The following is a 22,068-nucleotide window of genomic DNA, read 5'->3' as shown; positions in this document are numbered from 1 at the left end:
ACCCCATGACATTCTCCCAATACTCTTCTGGAACAGTCAAATGATCTCTAGCAAACTTCAGACGGGCCAGATAAGTACTGGCATAAGCAGGGGGACACGTCTGGGACTGGAGGATCAGAGTCCCTGGTGGTGTAGTGTTACTGACGGGACCCTTTGTTACGTTGGTCCCAGCTTCCTGCAGGTCATTCACTAGGTTCACCAAGTGGTTCTGGGAAATTTTTGCTCACCGTTCTTGTGATTATTTTGTATTATCAGTGGTCTTGTAGGTCTAATTTCTAATTATTGCTCCCACAGTTGATTTCTTCACACCAAAATGCTGCCTATTGTAGATTCAGTCTTCCCAGTCTGGTGCAGGTCTACAACGGTTTCTGATGTCCTTCGACAGATCTTTGGTCTTCACCATTGTGTAGGTTGTCGTGTAACTGTTTGAAGTTGTGGACAGGCGTCTTATACTGATAACAAGTTCAAACAGGAGCCATTACTACAGGTAGCGAGTAGAGGACAGAGGGGCCTCTTAAATAAGAAGTTACAGGTCTGTGAGATCCAGAAATCTTGGTTGTTATCGGTGGCCAAATACTTATTTCCACCTTAATTTGCATATAAATTGTTTAAAAATCAGACAAATGTAGTTTTCTGGATTTGTTTTCACATTTCGTCTCCAATAGAGGAGAGACAAATTAAGTGGGGTATAGTATGAGGATACAGTATAGCAGGGCAGTGGTATAGGAGGATATAGTATAGCAGTGGTAGGGGTATAGGAGGATACAGTATAACAGGGCAGTGGTATAGGAGGATATAGTATAGCAGTGGTAGGGGTATAGGAGGATACAGTATAACAGGGCAGTGGTATAGGAGGATATAGTATAGCAGGGGGTACAGTATGAGGATATAGTATAGCAGTGGTATATAGTATGAAGATATAGTATAGCAGGGCAGTGGTATAAGAGGATATAGTATAGCAGGGGGTATAGTATGAGGATATAGTATAGCAGTGGTAGGGGTATAGGAGGATACAGTATAACAGGGCAGTGGTATAAGAGGATATAGTATAGCAGGGCAGTGTTACATGAGGATACAGTGTATCAGTGGTAGATGGGGCTGTAGCTCTCCTCCTCCGCTATTTCTCATGCAGTGAAGGAGTCTCCGTCCCCTGACCCTCCCCGGTGGCGGCAGCATCACCGGTCCTGGTTACTATGGCTACCCTGATGTATAAAGCGCTTGGGCTCAGCGGGGCCCGGGACTTACCCTGTGCGGGCGGTGTACGAGCTCCATCAGCCCAGCAGGATGCTCCGTCCCCGGGACCTCCGGCGCAGCTCCGGCACCCGCACCTTCCTGGACGCCATGCACGGGGGAAAGGTGCACCTGGCCCGCTTCGTCCTGGATGCCCTGGACCAGAGGATCGTGAACTCCCGTGCGGGAGAGCAGGGCCGCACTCCGCTCATGTTCGCCGTGTGCCTGCGGGAAGCCGAGCTCCGGAGCCGCTTCGTGCGGCTGCTGCTGGACAAGGGCGCTGATGTGAACGGGCAGGACCAGGCGGGGCGCACGGCTCTGAGCCTGGCCTGTGAGCTGGGACACCTGGACGCCGTCAAGTTACTGGTGCAGCACAGCGCAGACCCGGAGATTCCGGACCGGGACGGGAACAGGGCGCTCATGTACGCGGCGTCCTGCGGGAACAGCGCCGAGCTACTCTTCCTGCTCCGCTCCTACAAACGCTTCGGACTCCGCCTGGACGCCACCAACAGAGCGGGCATATCGGCTCTGGACGCCGCCCGGGTGTCCGGCCACTGGGAGTGTGAGAGAGCCCTGAGCGGGCGGAGCGGCCGCAGCCCGGACTCCAGGAACGGAGAGACCTCTGCCCGCAGCCCCAAACCCTTATCCCGCCACATGCTGGCGCGCTTCTCCCGGCGCCGGTCACACCGCACGGAGGACGAGGACAGCGCGCAGCCCCGGGGGATCCTCATCCGCTCCGCCAGCTGCTCTCCCGCCCCCGCCGAGGAGGAGGAGGCCGCCGCCGGGAGGGGAGCCCTGCGCATCCCGGAGCTCGTCATACAGCGGGCGCACAGCTGGGACGGCCCCACCACCGGGGACTTAACACAGAGCAACCGCCTGCTCCGCCGGGTCACCTCTCCGGACTTCTGTGAGGGACTCTCCCCGGATAATGTGCCCTGCTACCCCGGAGACCTCAGGAGTGTGAGGAGAGACAGTGTCTGCAGCCGGAGCCAGCTCATCCCGACCAGCAGCAGGCAGGCCCTGGCCCTGTGACACCGGGGGGAGCGGAGCAGAGCCTCACACAACTTTCTACAACTGCTACTACTAGATGATCGGGCGGGAAAAATCCCCGCGGTCACGTGACTCGCGCTCGCTGGACTGACACCAACCGTCACACCTGTGGCGGGAAGTGGTGCGCGGTCACGTGACCCTGCCTCCGCATAGGGCAGCCTATAGATATTCACAATGCTATACGTTTATTGAAGGTGCCCCCCTCTGTGATAACAAGAATTACTTGTTTTTACCCATAACTCTGTGGCACTTATTTAAGACAGACATGTAAGGGTGATGCCACACATGGCGTGTTGAACCCGTTTTTGGTCAGTTTTTAAGCAGTCTGTTTTTGACAGGTTTAACCAATTATCTTAATCAAAACTGGTCAAAAACGCATGCGTTTTTTTTAACGGACAGCTTAAAAACGGGTTCCAAACGCCATGTAAGGCATCACCCAGGATTTTAGGTGTTGAGGATGCGGTCAAACATGAGGGGGAAATTTAGCAGAAGTGTCTGAGGTAAAACTGTTCTATTTGCCCATGGAAACCAATCAGAGCTCAGCTTTCATTTTATAAATGGCTGTGGGATAACGAAAGCTGAGCTCTGATTGGATGCCATGAGCAACCAGAACATTTTTACCTCAGACACTTCTGATAATTCTTTTCAAATCGGGGAAACGCATGTAAAAACGTAATGCAAACCCCACAAGAGAGAAATGTCTGTTGTCCACTGCAGCCAATCGCTGTGCAGCTTTTAATTCGTATTCTGCACTTATTAAACGAAAGCAGTGCAGTGATTGGTTGACGTGGGCTATTAGACCTCTGCCCTGGAGATATATATGCAATATTAGCAGATGGTGCTCTGTCATAATGTCGTACTGTATATAAAGTCTGAGTATCATAATATGTCTAGTCATCCATGATACACTAACTATAATTTGGTGGACTGCATACATCAGGAACTTGTGTATCACTCTGTCAAAAGTTTATGGCCATGTCTGATCAATATATTTCCATAGCTATGGAAATACATTGTATTGTTAATATTTTGCTTATCCTGAATTAGTCTATGGTGTAGTTCAGAGCTGAATTCATACTTCTGCTGTTTGATATTGATATGGGAAATGTTAAGATAATCTGTTCAGGATGTGTCTTGGACTGAGGCGCATTTGCACAGTCAGTATTTGTTCCGTATTTTACTCCCTGTTAGACTACATTCACACTGCTGTATGGGGGAAGTACATACGGCCGATATACGCCCACCATAGACGGCAATGGGCGCACAGCGTACCACTCCGTACCCCGGAAAAAGATAGGACATGTCCTATCTTTCCCCGTAGTACGGCGCTGTGCGCCATATCTTCCTATGGAGAGGGGCGGGGGTGAGCTGCGCTCACCTCCTCCTCTCCCTGTGCGCTGCCGTTGCCCGCTACAGTACGGTAAGGCGGGCAACGGCAGTGTGAATGCAGCCTTAGTTAAAAACCAGGAATGGGCCGAAAACACGGAAGAGAAACAGATATTTTTTCATTAAAACGATGCTTTGTGTAGGCTCCACTTCTCGTTTTTTTTTGGCGATCAAAGCCAAAGCAAAATATGGATCAAGTACTGACTGTGAAATTGGTCTTGGGCTGCGTTCAGTTTTGGTGATGTAGGTTTCTCAACGCGCACCCTAAGGATATACATGGCCAGCACACACTACCATTAGCATTTCCATTTGTCTACGTTGAAAAATGAACTGGGGACATATCAGTCACTGTCATTTATTATGACTAATCATCAATTCCTTCAATCGCTCACATGTACAGACTGTCCCCTACTTGAGAACACCCGACTTACAGACGACCCCTAGTTACAAACAGACCTCTGGATTTTGGTAATTTACTGCACTTTAGTCTAAAGGTGATGGCACACATGGCGTTTTGAACACGTTTTGAACATGCGTTAACATTGCATTTACAAACGTAAACGGTAATGTAATTGGGCAAATCACCTCTCATCAGCTGTTGTATATGCGTTTCAAACGCAATGAAAACGCGACCAAAACGCAACGTGTGAACGCGCCCTCAGGCTACAATAAACAGCTGTAACAGTTACTAAAGGTGTCTGCAATTAAGATTTATTATTAATCCTGGTTCTTATGACAACCCAACATTTTTAAAATCCAATTATCACAGAGACCAAAAAAAATTTCGACTGGGGCTACAAATATAAAATATACAGTTCCGGCTTACATACAACTTTAACTTGAGAACAAACCTTTAGAACTTGTCTTGTAAGTAACCCGGGGACTGCGTGTATCCATAATCTATACATATATATCTCCATCCTATATCTATCCCTCTATAAAAAAAAAAATTACACTTTTACTATCTGTCAAAAAAAACATAAAATTTACATTGAGGTGAGAAGGATTTTTTTTTTTACTCTTTTAAACCTCTCGGAGGTAAGGGACAGAGGTTTAAACTGTAATGTGAACTAAGCCTAACCTTAACAGATCCGGCTAAAAATGTCATACTTTGCCTTCCGTTAGTGTAAATTAGTTTCTGTTTTTCAGCATTTTATAGCCATCCGTTGTTATTTTTTAAATTAGAACAATCCTCTCAAAAAAACAAAGATACTAGCGAAACATTGTTGCAAGGCTATTGAAATAATAGGAGAAAAAAAATGGATACGTTATTCATCCATTTTAAACCTGAACGCGGATGGGAACGGCTCAGTGCCTGTGGGTGAGGGGTGTCGTATGGTATCTGTGATGTCCTCCATTAAACATATTCACCCCAGTGTGTATGGCCCAAAAATGCAAGCGGACAGACATAAAGGTTTGCTAGGAGATTTCAGCTCTGAAGCCTGGGAAATTGTGAATGCAGCTCTGAACTTTATTATAGACTCTGCTCAGAATCAGTTCTTCTTACCAATGTATTTACTGAGTTACATGTTATGTAAAATGCTGCTTATTGGAGAAAATATGCTTTAAAGGGGTCTTCAGGGTTGTAAAAAATGGTTTCTGAATTAAAAATATAATAAACTTTGTACTGTACCTAGACAGCTGTGATAGTTACTGCTTTCCCAAGGAAAATACTGCACTGTATAGAAGATGTATATAAGAGCAGTCTGTATGGAATCCCAGCACTAAGATGAGTATACACAGCTGAAGAGAGCTGATTTGCCTAATTACATTACTGTTAACATTTGTGTTTACAAAATGCCTTGTAAATGAGACATTAACACATGTTAACATACATGTTTTACAGTAATGTAATTGGGTAAATCGCCTCTCCTCAGCTGTTGTAATGCGTTTGATAACGCAATGTGTGAACACGGCCCTAGGCGTGTTCCCTCGTTTAGGGCGCTGTCCCACGTTGCGTTTGCAGACGCAGACAAAACCGCGCCCACCGGGGCGGTCCGATCGCATCGGCGTTTCTATGGAAGCGCCTGCGATCGGGTAAGAGACGCCGGTGTTTTGCGTTAAATTAATGCAAAACACCGGTGGCTCGTTCCCGATCGCAGGCGTTTCCATAGAAAGGCCGATGCGATCGGACCGCCACGGTGGGCGCGGTTTTGTCTGCATCTGCGTTTGCGAACGCAACGTGGGACAGCGCCCTTAGGCTTTGCATGCGATCAACTTTGGATAACGGGAGAGGAAGTCTAACCAACTTGTCCTAATACTGTTTTTACTGTCATCCTGGATTTAGCCTAAAAAATGGCATCAGGGAAGGAATTCCAAGCATCATAGATATATGTGCATATATGATGCAAGGAGTCCCTGCATCCCTATGGGTTAACACTGCCCCACAGTGATGCTGTATTCAGTCTAGTGCGGTTATCCTGTGATGAAGCAGAGAATTCTTACATCATATATAACATCACACATAAGTGTCCATATCAAAGGATACCACACGGTCCTCTTCAAGTTCATTCACGGACCGTACACTGTGCCAGGGATGGGACTCTGAGCAACATTATGATGTACATGTAGAAGGGGTCTCTTTTTCCTTGCGGAATAGCAGCCCTGGACTGTTATCCCTGTTTGGCACTGCTGTACAGAGGTTTTGAAGCGGCTCCTTGCATCATATATAACTATGTCCCATATACAGTGTTCTGTCACTGCACATGATTTGGCAGTCATTTTAGCCTAAGGGTGGTGACACACGTGGCATTTTGAACCCGTTTTTAGTCATGCGTTTTTAAGCCCGTTAAAAAATGCATCTGTTTTTAATTAAGATAATTGGGAAAAACCGGACAAAAACTGATGTGTTTTTTTTACAGACTGGAAACATGTGGCTAAAAACGGGTTCAAGACGCCACGTGTGCCACCATCTTAAGCCTGAGGGCGCTTTCATGCAATGCATTGCGTTTTTTGTTGCATTTTTGACGCATTCTAAAGTCTTCAAACTTTCTAAAGTCTTGCAACAACGCAATGTTACTTCAATATGTGATTGAGGGTGATGTCACACATAAATACGGGTCAAAAACAGCCTAAAAACGCCATGTGTGACATCACCCTAAGGCTGAAGCCTTTTGAATGCATCAAAAACGTGACACAACGCATCGTGTGAATGCGCCCTGAGGGCGAGGTCATGCGCTGCAATTACATTAGCATCATAAAGAACTGCATTCAGTTTTATCTGCTTTTTTTAATGAGGCATTTATTCAACAGTTTTCGCCTGTAAAATGGAACCAAAAGCAACGTAAGAACGAGATTTTTAACAAGGCAGACCAGGCTAGTCAAGAGTTTCACCCATTGCGCTAGCAATTAGTTATAAACCACAATCCTGCGTCCTCATCTCGGATGAAGACACAATTTAGTTTCAGTTTTGCCTCTTGAACACAGAACGTGCTCTACCCATGTGCTGGCCACATCCCATGGACCGTGCACGGTGGCATTAGAGAGAAATATGATGCAAGGAGTCCCGGCAGCGCTGACACTATAACACTGCCAGCACTGCTGTTTGGATGGCAGACAGGGACTCCTTGCATCACAGTTCTTTATTAATAACGTACTCCCATCCACTGCATTGTGCTCGGTCCATGGGATCTGACCAGGACATGGGTCTGTTTCAATAGACTGAGCACGTTCGTAAGTAGCCTTACTACACCAAGGCTACGTTCACATGTGGCATTAACATCGCGGTTTCCAGGGAGGATATTTGACTAATTACATTGCTGTTATCATTAACAAAACCATTAACACACTGTTCATGTGTGTTAACATTTTGTAAATGCAAATGTTAACAACAATGTAGGCAAATATCCTCTTCTCTGCTTTCTTATTGTGTTTCAAAATGCAATGTAAACGCCACGTGTGAACGCAGACTCAAACCAGGGACACTTAATCATAGATCCAGGCACCGTGACTGATGGTAATCTATGGCCTCCTTTCTTGTAAAAATCAACTTGTAAAATTATGAAGGAGAAGCTGCACTGTGCTGCAGCTTCACATGCCGTTACACTGTTTACCCCTCTCACGGCAGCAGAGCAAGTTTCTGCACACAGTAGGAGAGGAGGATGCTCCTTGCATAGTCTTACAAAGTCTAACCCCTTCCAGCCGGGGGGCGGCCAATGACTGTATGATGTTCATAGTAATAACTTTGCCCACTATATAGTGAAGTTATTGGCTATGACAGAATATTTTGTACCATTTCTATCACAAAATGCAAAACAGATTCCAAGAGAGGAACACAATGGCCAGAGAAAGATATGACCACTTTTCTGGAATATTTTCCCATTCTTTGTGTATATAGAAAAACAGTTAAAAAAAATTCATCTAAATGACGTGTAAACAATAGTTCTCGGAGAGGTCATTGTACCCTCTTCCCGTTGTAGCGCCGCTATGAGAAAGTGATGTTATACACTCACTGTGCGCTGAGCTCTTCAGCAAGTTGCTTGGAGATTTGTTATACATTTTATGTTTATCTCATTAGTTTGTGTAGTTAATTTTTTTTGCGGTTTTACTTTTTAGATGGTTTCGTCAAGGACACGGCTGTTTATATTGCTCTACTCTTTGCATACATATGAGATAAAAGACAAATATACAAGGCATGTCCGAAAATAGATTCTTCCTTACAAGCGTGGGAACGAAAACAGACCTGAGGGCTTATTCACATGGCTGCGGTACAGTGCACGCCTGGTGCATTGGACTCCACATGGGGGCAATTACATACATGCATAAGTTTTTCCTTGTGAAAAAAAAAAATCCTTGAGCATTTTTGTCTTTTTTGGTCTTTTTTTTGTCAGGGTGCAGTTTAATTTTTCCTTGGAATCTAACAAGAGGTTTTAGAATCATTTATATCAATAATAAAAAAAAACTCTTGTATCATTATGGCCTAGAAGTAGAAGCCTCAACATATACAGTAGCTTAGTATTTTAGGCCTATCGCCCACAAGTGAGTTTGTTACCTACAACTGCTGAACTGAACTGAGTCTGTCTGACACATGCACTGAACAATAAATTCACTTAGACAAGGGGCCTCTTACATCTAAAGACTCCTAGACACTAGATGCGGCCGGTCCGTGATCAATTACAGTGTTGGTGCTGCTGTTTAGCAAGGAGGCAAGGACTCCTTGCATCGTCATATTGATATGATGCAAGGATTACCTTCCTCAGCAGTGTTGTCGGCCCGTGACACAGGAATCAAAATTAAGCCTTAAAAAAAACGGGGACACTTAGTCATGTATCCAGTCACTGAGACTGTGGTAATCCTCTTATATTTGTTATCCATGGCCTCCTTCCTTCTAAATTCAACTTTTATAATTATGCTAACGAGTACAGAAGGGCCCTAAGGTTTCCAGAGCACCTCAGTGCTGTAGCTCCACAGGCTGTTACACCGTGTAGTTCTCTCCTGCTTCCTTGGCACTCCTTGGCACATCCCCCGTCCCTCCCACACAGTGGAGGGGAGGGAATGCTCCTGCACAGTACCACAGCACAGAGAGGCTCTTGTAACACCTCCCAGAGCATTTATTGCTCATTAGCATAATTCTAAAAGTTGATTTTAGAAGGAAGGAGGTTATGGATAACACAATATAACAAGATACTCATAGATCCAGGCATCGTGACTGGTTAAGTATCCATGGTTTATCATGATGGCTTTGATGGTGGTTTTCCTTCAAGTAATTTTATGCCTCGAAAGAGTAACAATACCAGTGACGTCAGCTTAGTTTGAACGTCTCTTCTCTCCTAACTTTTGTGCAGTTAAACAAAAATAGTGCCTCGGTACCTTTTCAGGCACTAGCATCAAACATAAATCAATAAGAAATTTTGTGTTGGCAAAAACATTGGATCCTTGAACCTGAATAAATTATCAAGAATCTTATACTCGGTCGCTGTGTCCACATTATTCAAAAACCATACACTTTGCATTGATATAAGCAATGTATTCTATAGAAATCAACCAATGTCATGCAACGTGAAAGGTAAGCATGGCCACTTTGTCTTAGCATAGCTTAAAGGGGTATTTTGGGAATATTATCGTCCGATTCAAAAACCCATAATACTATAAGTAAATGAATAAAACAGAACTCAATGTCATTAATCACAAAATGGAGCTTAAATAGTTTGCTTTTAGGATTCGAAAAATATCATGGGCTTTCTAAAGTAGGGGAAGTTATATCCAAGATTGCCGACATCTACAACTACAACTACCATGATCCCTCAGTTCTTATTAACAGCTCCGCCATCTCAGGCTCTGCTCCCAGCGATGATGTAACAGACTGTCCTGCTGTTACCATAGTAATGATGTGTGTAACAGCCATCACTTCACATTAACCCACTGAGATGATGTCTCACCACAACACCAGCTATACTGCCTGCACTGCAACCAACCGACTACATCCAAACATAGTGATCACATGACATGCCCAGGTAGGTGCAGGACATGTGATATGGACATGTGACCAGCGGCCATCTTCTGTCCTGTGTCTCCTCCTCAGGGACAAAATCACAGGCCAGTAGCATTATAATTTTCCATCATAGTCTACAACATTTTTCTGCTAAGGGGAGCAAAATTTTAAACAACTAATTACACATTAGCTTATAGTTTAATGACCCTTTTGAATATGAATTATGCTTATTCTTGGAATACCCCTTTAAGCTAGAGCCACATAACTGATCACTAAGGCCTAAACAAAGCTGCACATGCATTGTTAACATTGGTTCACATATGACGGTCATATTGGCTGTGCAGTAAATCCCAGTGACACCCAATTACCTTAAAAACACTGTGGCCCCTAAATATGACAGTCCCAGCTGAGGCTGGTGCAAGGATCAATAGACCCAGATATTGATTCCCCCCCCCGTTCATCCTTGGGAGCTGGATACAGTAATAAAAAGTACAGATTGCCACTTTTTTTTATCTTAAAAATACCATTTTGCACAAATGTCCCATGAACTGTTTTGTTGTGGACCTTTGCAAAAGAGAACGGTAATACAGCCAATAAATTGTGTTTATTTAATAATATTTATTGTATACCCAGCTTCTATGGAGAACTATTCATCTCCATGGTAACAGACTATATACAAACTTTGAGTAGTCTGATCATACAATAATTTTGCAAACTACACTTTAAATGTGCCGTGGCACCAAATAGGCAAACAAATCCTCCGAGGCTTCCTGGAAACGTAAGCTATGTATTGTAGAAATGATAACAAAAATGAGAGAGTTCTGTTTCCAGCTGAAATTTCTCAAACATTAGTGGAATTTAGATAAATATCCTAATCTTTCTGAGACTTCCTGCCTGCAGACGAAGGTTACATAGTGCAGTGGTAGAAGAGAAATAATTCTTGAAGACAAATGCCTTCTGGAGAATATCTACATCCAAGTCCAGATCTGAGACAGGAAAGAAGGGAAGCGGAGACAAGACTCCTTGTAAACACAGTGGGGATCATTTACTAAGGGCCCAAATCGCGTTTTTACGTTGCGTTACCTGAATTTTTCCATTTTGCGCCGATTTTCCCTGAATTGTCCCGGGTTTTTGGCGCACACGACTGGATTGCGGCGCATCGACGCCAGCGTGCACTCGACGGAAACCGGGAGGCGTGGCCAAACGAAAACCTGACGGATTCGGAGAAACCGCCGCATTAAAAAAAAAAAAAAAGTGTCGCTTACCTTCACTCGGCCCGGCTTGGTGAAGTTCAGTGCATTTCGATGAACTTCAGCACAGCAGCGCCACCTGGTGGATGTCAGACGACCTTAGTGAATCCCGGCAGTACCCGAATCCTCAGCAGAGAACGCGCCGCTGGATTGCGAATGGACCGGGTAAGTAAATCTGCCCCAATGATCACAATTGACGCGGCCGGTCAGACCATCAATGCTTTTATTAAAACAGGTTGGTTGAAAGTGCTTGGTGTTGTACACATACATGTTACATCTGATAGCAGCAGCACAGCAGACTTTGCATTATACTCACTGGCAGGCACCAGGTAGTAGATTACTGGTAACATCATATACAGTGAACCCTTTATCAGTACAGATGAGCAGACCCAAAACTTTAGGTTCCGGTCCAGGGTTCGGGAGCGTCACCCGCAACCTGGATATATTGGCGGCTAAGCAGCCAAACCAGCAAATTTGGCTGTGATTCGCCAGGGGTGCTCAGTACACACCCAGACCTAAAGTTCTGGTCTGCAAAAAAGAAAAAAAAAAAGTGATAAGATTTGGCACAACATCTCAATCACAAAAATCGTTGTAAACTTGTTATATAAGCGCAGTGTATCTGCAAAAAAACCAACGCAGGCAGTCACGTAGCGTCAAATAAACAAAGTAGGTTAGTGCGGGGTTCAGCAGATTGCTACATCTTTGGGGCAAATTTTTAGTTTTTTGTGACCTTTTTTTTTTTTTTAACTACAAAGTCAAATCCAGATTTTCATAGTATATTAAAAATATGTTCTATATACATTTGTATATAAAGTTATGAGAAAAAGAAAGTACATTCTCTTTGAATTATATGGATACATTTATCAATTGATACTTTGTAAAAATTAAAGACCTTAGAAGGTCTTAAAATTAGGTGAAAACAACCTCAAAACACACAATTATTCATTTTTAATTATTTCATCAAGGCCAAAAAACTGAAGAGACATGTGTGAAAAACGAAGTACATTTGTACTGCTTTCACGCTGCTAATCAAATGCTCTTGATTAATTGATCATCAGAAATTGTGACCACTTCTATAAAAGCTGAAGTTTGTGCAGTTTGCTGGTCTGGAGAATTGAAGAATGTATTATCAGAATGCAAGGAGGAAATATATCAGCTGTAATAATAGAAGAGCAATTGAACCATTTAATGACAACCTGAAAAGGTTCTATGATCAGGACATTTTTTGCGAACCTTCGTTTAAGGGGCATGAATTCTTTTCTTGAGTGCTACCGTTGACATTTTAGTGGGTTTTTTTTTGTGTGACAGATAGGGATACTTAAAAATTAACAAACGTTAAAGAGTACCTGTCACCCCCCCCAAAAGACCCCCACCAAATATGTCCCCCATAATGCTCTCCCCAGCCCGTTTCTAGCAATGACATTTTTAAAAATATTTAGGTTGGCAAAGTCCGCTGTCAGTGCGGCCACATCGCAGAGAGCCGGTAGCTATTGCGGAATATATGCGCTGCTGCCGGCTATTCTTACAGGTCCCCGCTGAGGGGGGCGTGTAGTGGGTGTGTTGGCCGCCGCCCTCATGAATTCAGCCGACTGCCAGGGAACAGGATACAAGGATTCGACCTCTCATTTGGTAAGAGGTCGGATCGATTAAAAACGAACTTTGCCAACCCAAAATGTCATTGCTAGAAAGGGGCTGGGAGGAGGATTATGGGGGACATTTTTGGTGGGGTTCTTTTGGTGGGGGATGACAGGTTCTCTTTAAAGGATTTTTAAAAATGTTTTTGCCGGGGTGTGGGGGTTAAAGTTTTATAAAGTTGGAATAAAAATACTTTTTATAGTATACATATTTTTACATTTATGAATGAACTCAAAATGACGGTCGTTCTGAATCTATATAAATATTTTACGTGTGTGTGTTTTACTTTAAAAATGTTCCCCAGGGGTGTTTTATGACCTCATGGGGGACATTTAGAGGTTTTTCATAAATAGCTTTTCCATACTGGTATTTTGGGAAGTAATCTGGAATCTGTTGTCCACCTTACATTTCCATTTCAACAGCTTCTAAGGCTCAGATGGTTTTTTATTATGTTTGTATATGTAAAACCATATAATTCAAAAGAGGAAGGATTTTCTTTTTTCCCCTCATAATTGTAAAAAATAAATAATAATAACAGCTTTATTGTAGTGCAGGAAATAACAGGTCCCATAAACTGAGGAGTGATATAAAGTTTTGTGGGGAAAGTTTCAGCATCACTTGTATTATACTTATTTAAACCTTTGGTCATTCAGGACTTTGGAGTCCAGTGGGCGGTCCTACTCAATGACGGACAGTTACGTCTGTACACACAGTTATACAGGGAAACGGTCACTGCAGTGTTGTGAATATACATATAGACAATAACCATTACTCTCTATATTACATTCTATACATTGTGCACCAAAATATTAGTAGTATGATGTGTGTATATGCTTACTCTCCCCAGTGTCTTAACCTTTCTGACCTGTACCAATCTAGTCAGTGGGAGGACAGGATAGAAAATAAAAACTAGTTTTCATAAAATAACATCCCGTATTAGGCTACATTCACACAGCCATAAGGGGGACGTATATACGGCCAATGTGTATACATCGGATATATGCCCCCTATAGACGGCAATGGGAGCACAGCACCATACCGCTGTGTCCTATCTTTCCCTGGAATACGGAGCCATGTCCCATGTTTCTCTATGGAGAGGGGCGGGAGTGAGCAGCGCTACGGTACGGAGGGCACACGTGTGTGTGAATGTAGCCTTAAAAAATACTGAATTTTCCTTTTAGAAGTTTAGAAAACACGGTCCTGCCTTTACCCATAAATATTACCCAACAATACCTAAACCACCTCAAGATCTGCTTTGTATAAAGAGGTGATCAGATGTTTTATACAGTACTCGACTGGCGAAAACTTAAATCCTTTAGAAACTTATTTGCATATATAAAATCCTGTGGTTCTATTGTGTTATACAATACATTTTTTTTGTAATACACTGATGATCGATCACATTCTGGATGGTGAACAATGAATATCACTCACATTTAAGGGTTCCAAAAAACTGAGTATCCACATTAAAACAACACACTAGTCACATATGATTCATTGAATTATACCTTGTGCAGGGCCTAAAGGGAGGAGCAGGACTCCAGGTTCTAGCAAGGTTCTAGGATTACAATGGAAATGAGTCCTGCTCCTCCCTTCAGATCCTGCACCAGGAATTATTCAGTAAATTATCTTTGACTGGAGCATTCCTTGAATGGGTAAATATAGCGTAACAGTCTGATCTTGGGGTCTGACCACCAGGACTCCCAACAACCCAGAGTATAGGGTCCCATCCCCACTAATTCATGGAGCATTTGGTCAAGCAAGCGTCCTCATTCATAGTGTATTCAATGCAACATTCTCCTTATCGCCGTAGGTCCCTCACCTTTCAAACTTTTATCCTCAGCCCTTGTGTTCTTTGAGATAACCTACCGCAGTGGTGGCAAACCTATGGCACGGGTGCCAAAGGTGGCACTCAAAGCCATCTATGTGGGCACCCAGTCCTTTACCCTAGCACAGAGTTAGCCTAGGATGTGCTGCGTTCAGTGCTATTTTAAAGAAAATGGGATAGGATTATCATTGGAGCTCCTGCCCCTCAATTCTTCCTTTTCAAAGGGTCCTTTGAGGGAAACTACAATAATAATCCGAATTTCCTCTTCTTCTTTTAACTGTATTGATGTCCTCAAGATGCCAATACGATTGAAAGCTGTGGCAGAGCGGGGAGCTATAAGTTGCTGATGAAATTGCTGTGTTGGTGATAAATAAGTAGGGAAATTAAAAAAAAAAAAAAAAGTGAGGGGAAATCAATCCCATTGTTCGGATAGAACACAGTCCCAAGTTGTATCTTACGAATAAAGAAGTTGTTCTATCCGAAACGCGTCAGCAGGATTGAGTTTGGTGCTGCAACAACCTCGTGTTCCTTCTTGGATGTATCTTCGAGTGAAGGTGACCTAGCTCTGTATTTCTTGCATCAAGACATATTAGGAATCAGTGCAAGTGGAGAAAAACATATGATTTACTCCACTCTTACCTTTCAGTATACATGCATGCATGGACAGGCCAAGGATACATGCATAAGGATAGGGAACAAATATCTCTAATGTCTATTGGCAGCCAGGTACTGTATGTCAACATATCCATAAAAATCTGTGCCATCTCATATATCTTCTCTATTTTCTAACTTATATGTTGGATCTAAAGCATAGGCAATCAACCCATATTCCTAGAAAATAGCTTCAGGGCTGGAGCAACATGGGCTAGGGTACACCGACAACAGGCCACTTTAGGACTGCCATCGGATCTGGTTAGAGATGACTGGACCCCATGTTTGGGTTCGGCGGCCTGACCCGGAAACCATCGGGTTTACTCATCTCTAATTCTGTGATTTCTCTAATGAGGATTTGATATTTATTGGGTATATATGGTACCAGAACCAAGCTGTTTGGAAAAGGGGGGTGTACTTTCTGCTGGCTTTCAGTTCTGCAGTTTAAGGACGTTTGGAAGCCCTTCAAACTGGTTGCTTTTTGGAGGCATGGACCCTGTGTAGCCGCTGAAACATATTATAATCCTCTACTGACACTGCACAATTATCATGAGATGTTGTCTGGAGGTTAAAAAACATGTCTGCTTTCTTCCAAAAACAGCGCCATGGCCACCTGACCATGATTTGTGCTGGAATTGCCGCATAGCTGAATAGAGATGAATGGAGCTTGCTTGCAATACTCTGCCCTTTTAGATAACCTACCAACAAGTATATTGGTCTACAGGTTGATTTATAAAAACAGGGTTGTTTTAGCACCAAAATAGGGTAAAAAGTTGAACTGTATTCTATATTAGGTAAAAAAAAAAAGTATAAACATGAAAAGATAAATGGAAAAGGGGGAGAAATCAATCCCAATAACGCTTTTCGGAAGAAAACTGTCATAAATTATGAATGAGTTTTGGATAGAACACGGTCATTAGTCGTAGCTTAAGAATAAGGAAGTTCTTCTGTCCGAAACGCGTCAGCTGGATTGATGCGTGTTGTGGTGCTGTTTGTGGCAGAAAGGAGCCATGTTTTCAACCTCCGGACAACCCCTTTAAGTGATCTCACCTGCTGCAGCTTTCAGCCATTACATTGTAAAGAATGAAATTCTTTGGGCTTAAAAACTTTCTAGTGTGGACAGGAGCTATAAATCTGGACAGATCCTCTTATAAAAATGTAATAGCAATACTCTTTTAGCCTCGATGATATAAAAGCAAGTAAAGCACACTTCTAATGGAAAATTGCGGGTGTCACGTGGGTGCTCTGCAAACTAAGACACACGGAGAAACACCTCTAAATCTAAATCCTGACACATTAGTGACACCGACACGTACACACTGTGAACAGATGCACAATATAAACAGAAACCTGCAACATCAGATAAATGTATCAACTTTTCATTTGTCGGATCATTCCAGAACCTTATGCTTCACATTTGTCTTGTGCCCAACAGACCACACACACACCCGTACTCCTATCCAGTGTCAGCACTGCTGTGCTAGCCTTTGTCACAAGACTGCTACCCTTTGTATCTGCTGTGCATATCTAAACTATAACCTGTGGCTTTTTAAAAAATTTTTTAATAAACGTCCCTTTAAGGAAGGCAGTCTGATCAGGCTGCAACCTTACAAGACCATAGAGCGGGAAAAAACACTGCAAAAAACGATGTATCGATTGTCATTGTGTTTCCAGCTCCCTCTGCTGGTCATCTGAGGAGGTGTCTGTCCTCGGAAAAGAAAAATTTTTATAAGGTGCTTCTGTCATGGTCCGTGTTATGAATTACTTTTTTTTTTTTTATTCCAGTGTAAAAATAAATTATTTACCACCTTGCTGCTAGCACCGGCAGAATGGAGTTTCCTGTACTTTCCAGCAGTGAACTGGTTAATAACTACTGTAAACAAACACATTTTTAAACCCAGTGAAGAGATGCATTCTGGGTAGTTCAAGTAGATCACTTGTTCACCACAATTGAGTTATCGTTATACTTTACAAAAAGTTTTCGCCTCTTGTGGTACAATGTCGTATCTTTATGACTCTTCTGGGAGAGAATAGGCAAGTTGGTGGACATCCATGAACCGGTTTTCCAAGAAAGTTATTCCCCGGTATTAACAGGTAGAGTTCCTCTTGTGATATTGCTGGATCAGGGGAACCAAACATTCTGGGAGGCCGGCCTGGAGAAGGAAAAAGTGGTCCAGAAGCTCCTGAGCGGTAGCTCTTTCTGTGGCTTCCCGGGTCAACATTCGGTCCAGGAAATCTCGCAGGATTGGGGAAGCCTAGGAGAAAGGATAAACCATAAGATTCTACAGATATTCACTTTGCTATTAGGCCCATGCTAAAAGGATTGTGATATGGCCAGCTGTCATAGGAAATAATCCCCCATATTACATCTGGAAGGATGGCAATCGGTGGCGGTATGTGGTTATACTTGCGTCATTCCAATGCTTCCCATGTCTGAAGCCGTTGTACTACACCCAGTATCGTGAAGGTGGCTTTAAGTACTGCACAGGTGGGGGGAGCACAAGAGATTGGTCCCATGCACCTCTAGGCAAGTATAAAGGGTTTTTCTTTTTGATAGCACCCACGGACAGACTTGGTAAAAGGCGATTTGGTACACTAAAACATAGGGACCCGGTTCTCTTACCTACCATGAGGAATCTACTATCAGAAGTAGATGTGATCCCTCCTGTCTGCCTCTGTCCTAATCTGTAATTTAATAATCCTGGAACCTAAATTGTTAAAAAAACTTTATTTTAGTAATATGTAAATTAGCTGCAGAGGCTACTGGTGTGTGTACTAGCCTGGGCACTGGGAGCTAAGGCTACTCCACGCCCCAGAAGCCTCTGCAGCGAATTTACATATTACTAAAATAGAGGCTACTGGGGCGTGTACTAGCCTGGCTGGCCCTGGGAGCTAAGGCTACTCCACGCCCCAGAAGCCTCTGCAGCTAATTTACATATTACTAAAATAGAGGCTACTGGGGCGTGGAGTAGCCTTAGCTCCCAGTGCCCGGCCAGGCTAGTACACGCCCCAGTAGCCTCTGCAGTTCATTTACATATTACTAAAATAAAGTTTTTTAACAAGTTAGGTTATTCTAGGATTATTAAATTACAGATTAGGACAGATGCAGGCAGGAGGAATATACCATCAGATCTACTTCTAATAGTAGATTTCTCATGTTAGGTTTCCTTTAAATGACTGGTTCTCACAGAAGTCTTCATACTGTACTTTTAAGTATGACATCACTTTTAAAGTGGTGTCTTATTCATCTTAGTAATTTTGTGACCCGATCTCCCTCAGCTCCCTCACCCAATCCCGTCACAAATATTCTACAGCGGATGTCTCCCTCATTTCCCCCCTCCCTCGGTAACTTTCTTCAGCCAAGTCTACCAACATCTCCTTCAGCTCCATCATTTCCCCCTCCCTCAGAATGACAGAAGGCTCCTTCATTCAAGTGAATAGGAGCTGCTCTGCAGTTCCCTGGCTCCACCACTAAGCAGTGGGTGGAGCTTTCCGCTTCTGATTTTGTCCATTGATATAATTTCCAGCTTTATTTTTAAAATTCTTCCATGTAAAATACAATCGGCTCAGCAACATACCAAGCTAAAATAACATATCCAAAACAGGAAAGGCAGAGAATAACAAAGTTGAGATAAAACCAACAAATGACTGATCTGGCAAGATCTGTGCAGCGCTGTGGAATCTGTTGGCTCTATATAAATAAAGGAATTATTATTATTATTGACATTAACAATTGCCTGGGTACCACATATAGGGCAAATAAGTAAGGCATAGTCCATTAAAATATTTAAGAGTCACCACCTATCAAAAACAAAGTCCAGCGCTATATCCATCCCAACGTGCCCATTCAGAATCAAACTTGTCCATCGGATTCCTTAATAGGTCATCTTAATATAAAAACAAAGTGGGGGAAAAGATACCCCCTCTAAACTTTCACTTTGTGAATGTATCAGAGGACCATATTTCTGAAAATGTTTTGCTCACACTCTCTGTGGGCATAAAGAGGCCCGACAACGACTTCTCCATTCAGGGACTACACTAAACCACATTGTATCACGGCCACCAGAGATACAGTAATCAGGATTATAAAGTACGTGTGTGCATACAGTGATCCAACATCTGTACCTCTGTTCATTAGATATTCCAATAAGGCAAAACGTATTAAAGGGTTAATAGTAAAGGATTGGTTTCCACATTGTGTTTGATGGCCAAAAGCCCAAACCACAACTTCCTGTTCTGTAACAGAATGTCGTCATTGTTCGCGATGAGTAATTTAAGCAAATTTAACAAAATCTAGAATCCAGGAAATTATTCATTGTGAACAATTCTTCGGCTTTTGTGAAATATAAGCTAAAATGGTGATAGTTACTCACCTTGTGAGCATTCCTAAGTTTAGGAGGAGGGCTGTCTCGCAACCTTTTCATGGCCTGGACAGGAGAGTCACTGAAGTATGGAGGTTCACCATCCACCATTTCAATCACCATGATCCCCAGTGACCAGATATCCACCTAAGGAGTAATAAGAGAGTGACACAGCAACGTTACTATAGAGAATTGCTTTTGTAATCTCAAGGATTCCCTATGATCAGACTCAGACTGGCCCACAGAAGAACAGTCGAATCCATCGGTGGGCCGCTGACCTTGGTGGGCCCCCAAGCCCTGCATTAGTTGTGAAGAACCCTCACAGTACGTCATAGACATATTATAGCAGTGATGGCGAACCTTTTAGAGACCAAGTGCCCAAACTACAACCCATACCGACCTGTTTATCACAAAGTGCCATCAAGTCAATTTATTCCCTAACTAATTGGTCCCTACTCTGTTGTAACTTTCAATCGTATCAGTGTTCTGAGGACACCAATACAGTAGATAGAAGGAAGACCAATTCTTCCTGTTCCCCAGAAAAAGGAAGAAAATTTTTACCTGGAGAAGAAGCTACAATGATAATTCTGATCTATCCACACCTTCCTACTCCTCCTGTAGTCCCAGGCAGCGCTGTTGCTTTATTATAACATTGAGCGTGACAAGACCTGGGCTGCCTGGGAGTGCAAGTAGATACCTTGAGTTCTCTTTGGTGATGGCCTGGGTGCCCATAGAGGGGGCTCTGAGTGCCACAGGTTCGCCACCACTGTATTATAGGGTGGCTAAAATGCTGAAAAATTACATTATCTATTATTCTACTACCGAATAAACTCCTCACTTTATGTATTGAAATTGTAGACGCATTAGATAACATAAATATAATGTCTAGCCAACCAGTACCTATCTCTCTAGGCCATATCAATGCCGCTGTGGGAATCTTTCTGCTATTTTATAGACATATACTCCTGGCTTACAGAGACAATTGGGCCAACGCTAAGGCAAAGACCGGTCACAAGTTTACCAACAGGACTCCCAGAACCATAACAGTCCAACACAAGGGCTAGAAAGCAAGCTATGGGTCAGTCATGTTTCAGGAATTTAAATAAATATAAGGTAATATTTGCATGTAGCCTGTGGAACAAATGAAAGAATTTTACCGGAATGCCCTAGACACTCCACTTAACACTGCCTATGATATAACATTGATTATTATAGTTAGTTTGAAGTACTGACTACATTTTTTATGTGTATGTGGCCTTCCCAGCCTTCCACCAACAGAAAGTGGCATAGAAAATGTGGAACTGACTAACAAAAGTCATCCACAAGCTCAAGCCATACCGTAATCTCAGATCTTTACAAGGTCTACTCTCCTGCTATCCACTTTTCTCACAACTGTCTCCAGGCAGCCTCACGTAAATCTCCAATACTCTGGACCTCTCTCCCAAAACATATCAGACTGTCCTCCACTTTCCAACCTTCAAATGTAACTTGAAAATACAGGCAGTCCCCGGGTTCTGCAGGTTTGTTCTTAAGTTGAATTTGTATGCAAGTCGGAACTGTATACTTTATAATTATAACTCCAGGCAAAACTTTTTTTGGTCTCTATGACAATTGGGTTTTAAAAATGTTGGGTTGTCATAAGAACCAGGATTAACAATAAAGCTTCATTACAGATACATTTGATAACTGCTACAGCTGATTATTTTAACCTGGGACTAAAGTACAGTAAATTACCAAATCCAGAGGTCTGTTTGTAACTGGGGGTCGTCTGTAAGTCAGGCGTTCTTAAGTAGGGGACCACCTGTACATGTATTTAGAATGGCCTAAAATCCCTATGCCTCCTTCACAGGAGACTGGCAGTAGCTTGGCAAAGCACCATGTCAGTGAAGTGTCCAAAAAAAATCAAGGTTGTACAGAATTGGTGAATATTGCCAGTTATACATGTGGTTGTGCCAAGCTGGCATGTCATCCTCTATTCACAGGATAGGGCATAGTATAATCATTGACAGATTTAGGGAACGCCACAAATCATGACAATGGGAGTCCCATTCCCACTTAGGAATGGATCAGCACTTCGACCATGGACCTTGCCCTAGGTTGACTGCAAGAGTTTGGCGAATACAGTCCTCAACTAATTCCAGCAATGCCTTGTATGAATGAATGGAGCATAAGTGCACCCAACAAACCATTTATTACAGGTAATGGTACTCTCCTACTCAAGATTAGTCAGAATTTTATTAGTCAGCA

The 22,068-nt window shown here is 43.0% G+C and overlaps 2 protein-coding genes across 6 annotated transcripts in view; one reads left to right on the top strand and one right to left on the bottom strand.

Moving 5' to 3' along the window:
- The first annotated feature begins 1,110 nt into the window (after positions 1-1,110).
- ANKRD63 (ankyrin repeat domain 63) lies at positions 1,111-5,304 on the top strand. Its single transcript, XM_072115299.1, has one exon. The coding sequence runs from the start codon at positions 1,285-1,287 to the stop codon at positions 2,260-2,262; it is 978 nt and encodes a 325-aa protein (XP_071971400.1). The 5' UTR covers positions 1,111-1,284; the 3' UTR covers positions 2,263-5,304.
- An 8,435-nt stretch (positions 5,305-13,739) lies between these two features.
- The window catches only part of PAK6 (p21 (RAC1) activated kinase 6), a 58,255-nt gene continuing 49,926 nt past the window's right edge, over positions 13,740-22,068 (bottom strand). For all 5 annotated transcript variants that reach the window (XM_072115286.1, XM_072115290.1, XM_072115289.1 and 2 more), the window contains exons 8-9: positions 19,834-19,968; positions 13,740-17,715 (exon numbers count right to left, since the gene is read on the bottom strand). In XM_072115286.1, coding sequence (XP_071971387.1) covers positions 17,548-17,715; positions 19,834-19,968 — 303 coding nt within the window. In that variant the 3' untranslated portion in view covers positions 13,740-17,547. The remainder of the gene's footprint in view (positions 17,716-19,833; positions 19,969-22,068) is intronic.

Source organism: Engystomops pustulosus, chromosome 7 (assembly GCF_040894005.1).
Source record: "Engystomops pustulosus chromosome 7, aEngPut4.maternal, whole genome shotgun sequence".
Classification (NCBI taxonomy): domain Eukaryota; kingdom Metazoa; phylum Chordata; class Amphibia; order Anura; family Leptodactylidae; genus Engystomops; species Engystomops pustulosus.
This window is presented reverse-complemented; position numbering and strand designations above follow the sequence as displayed.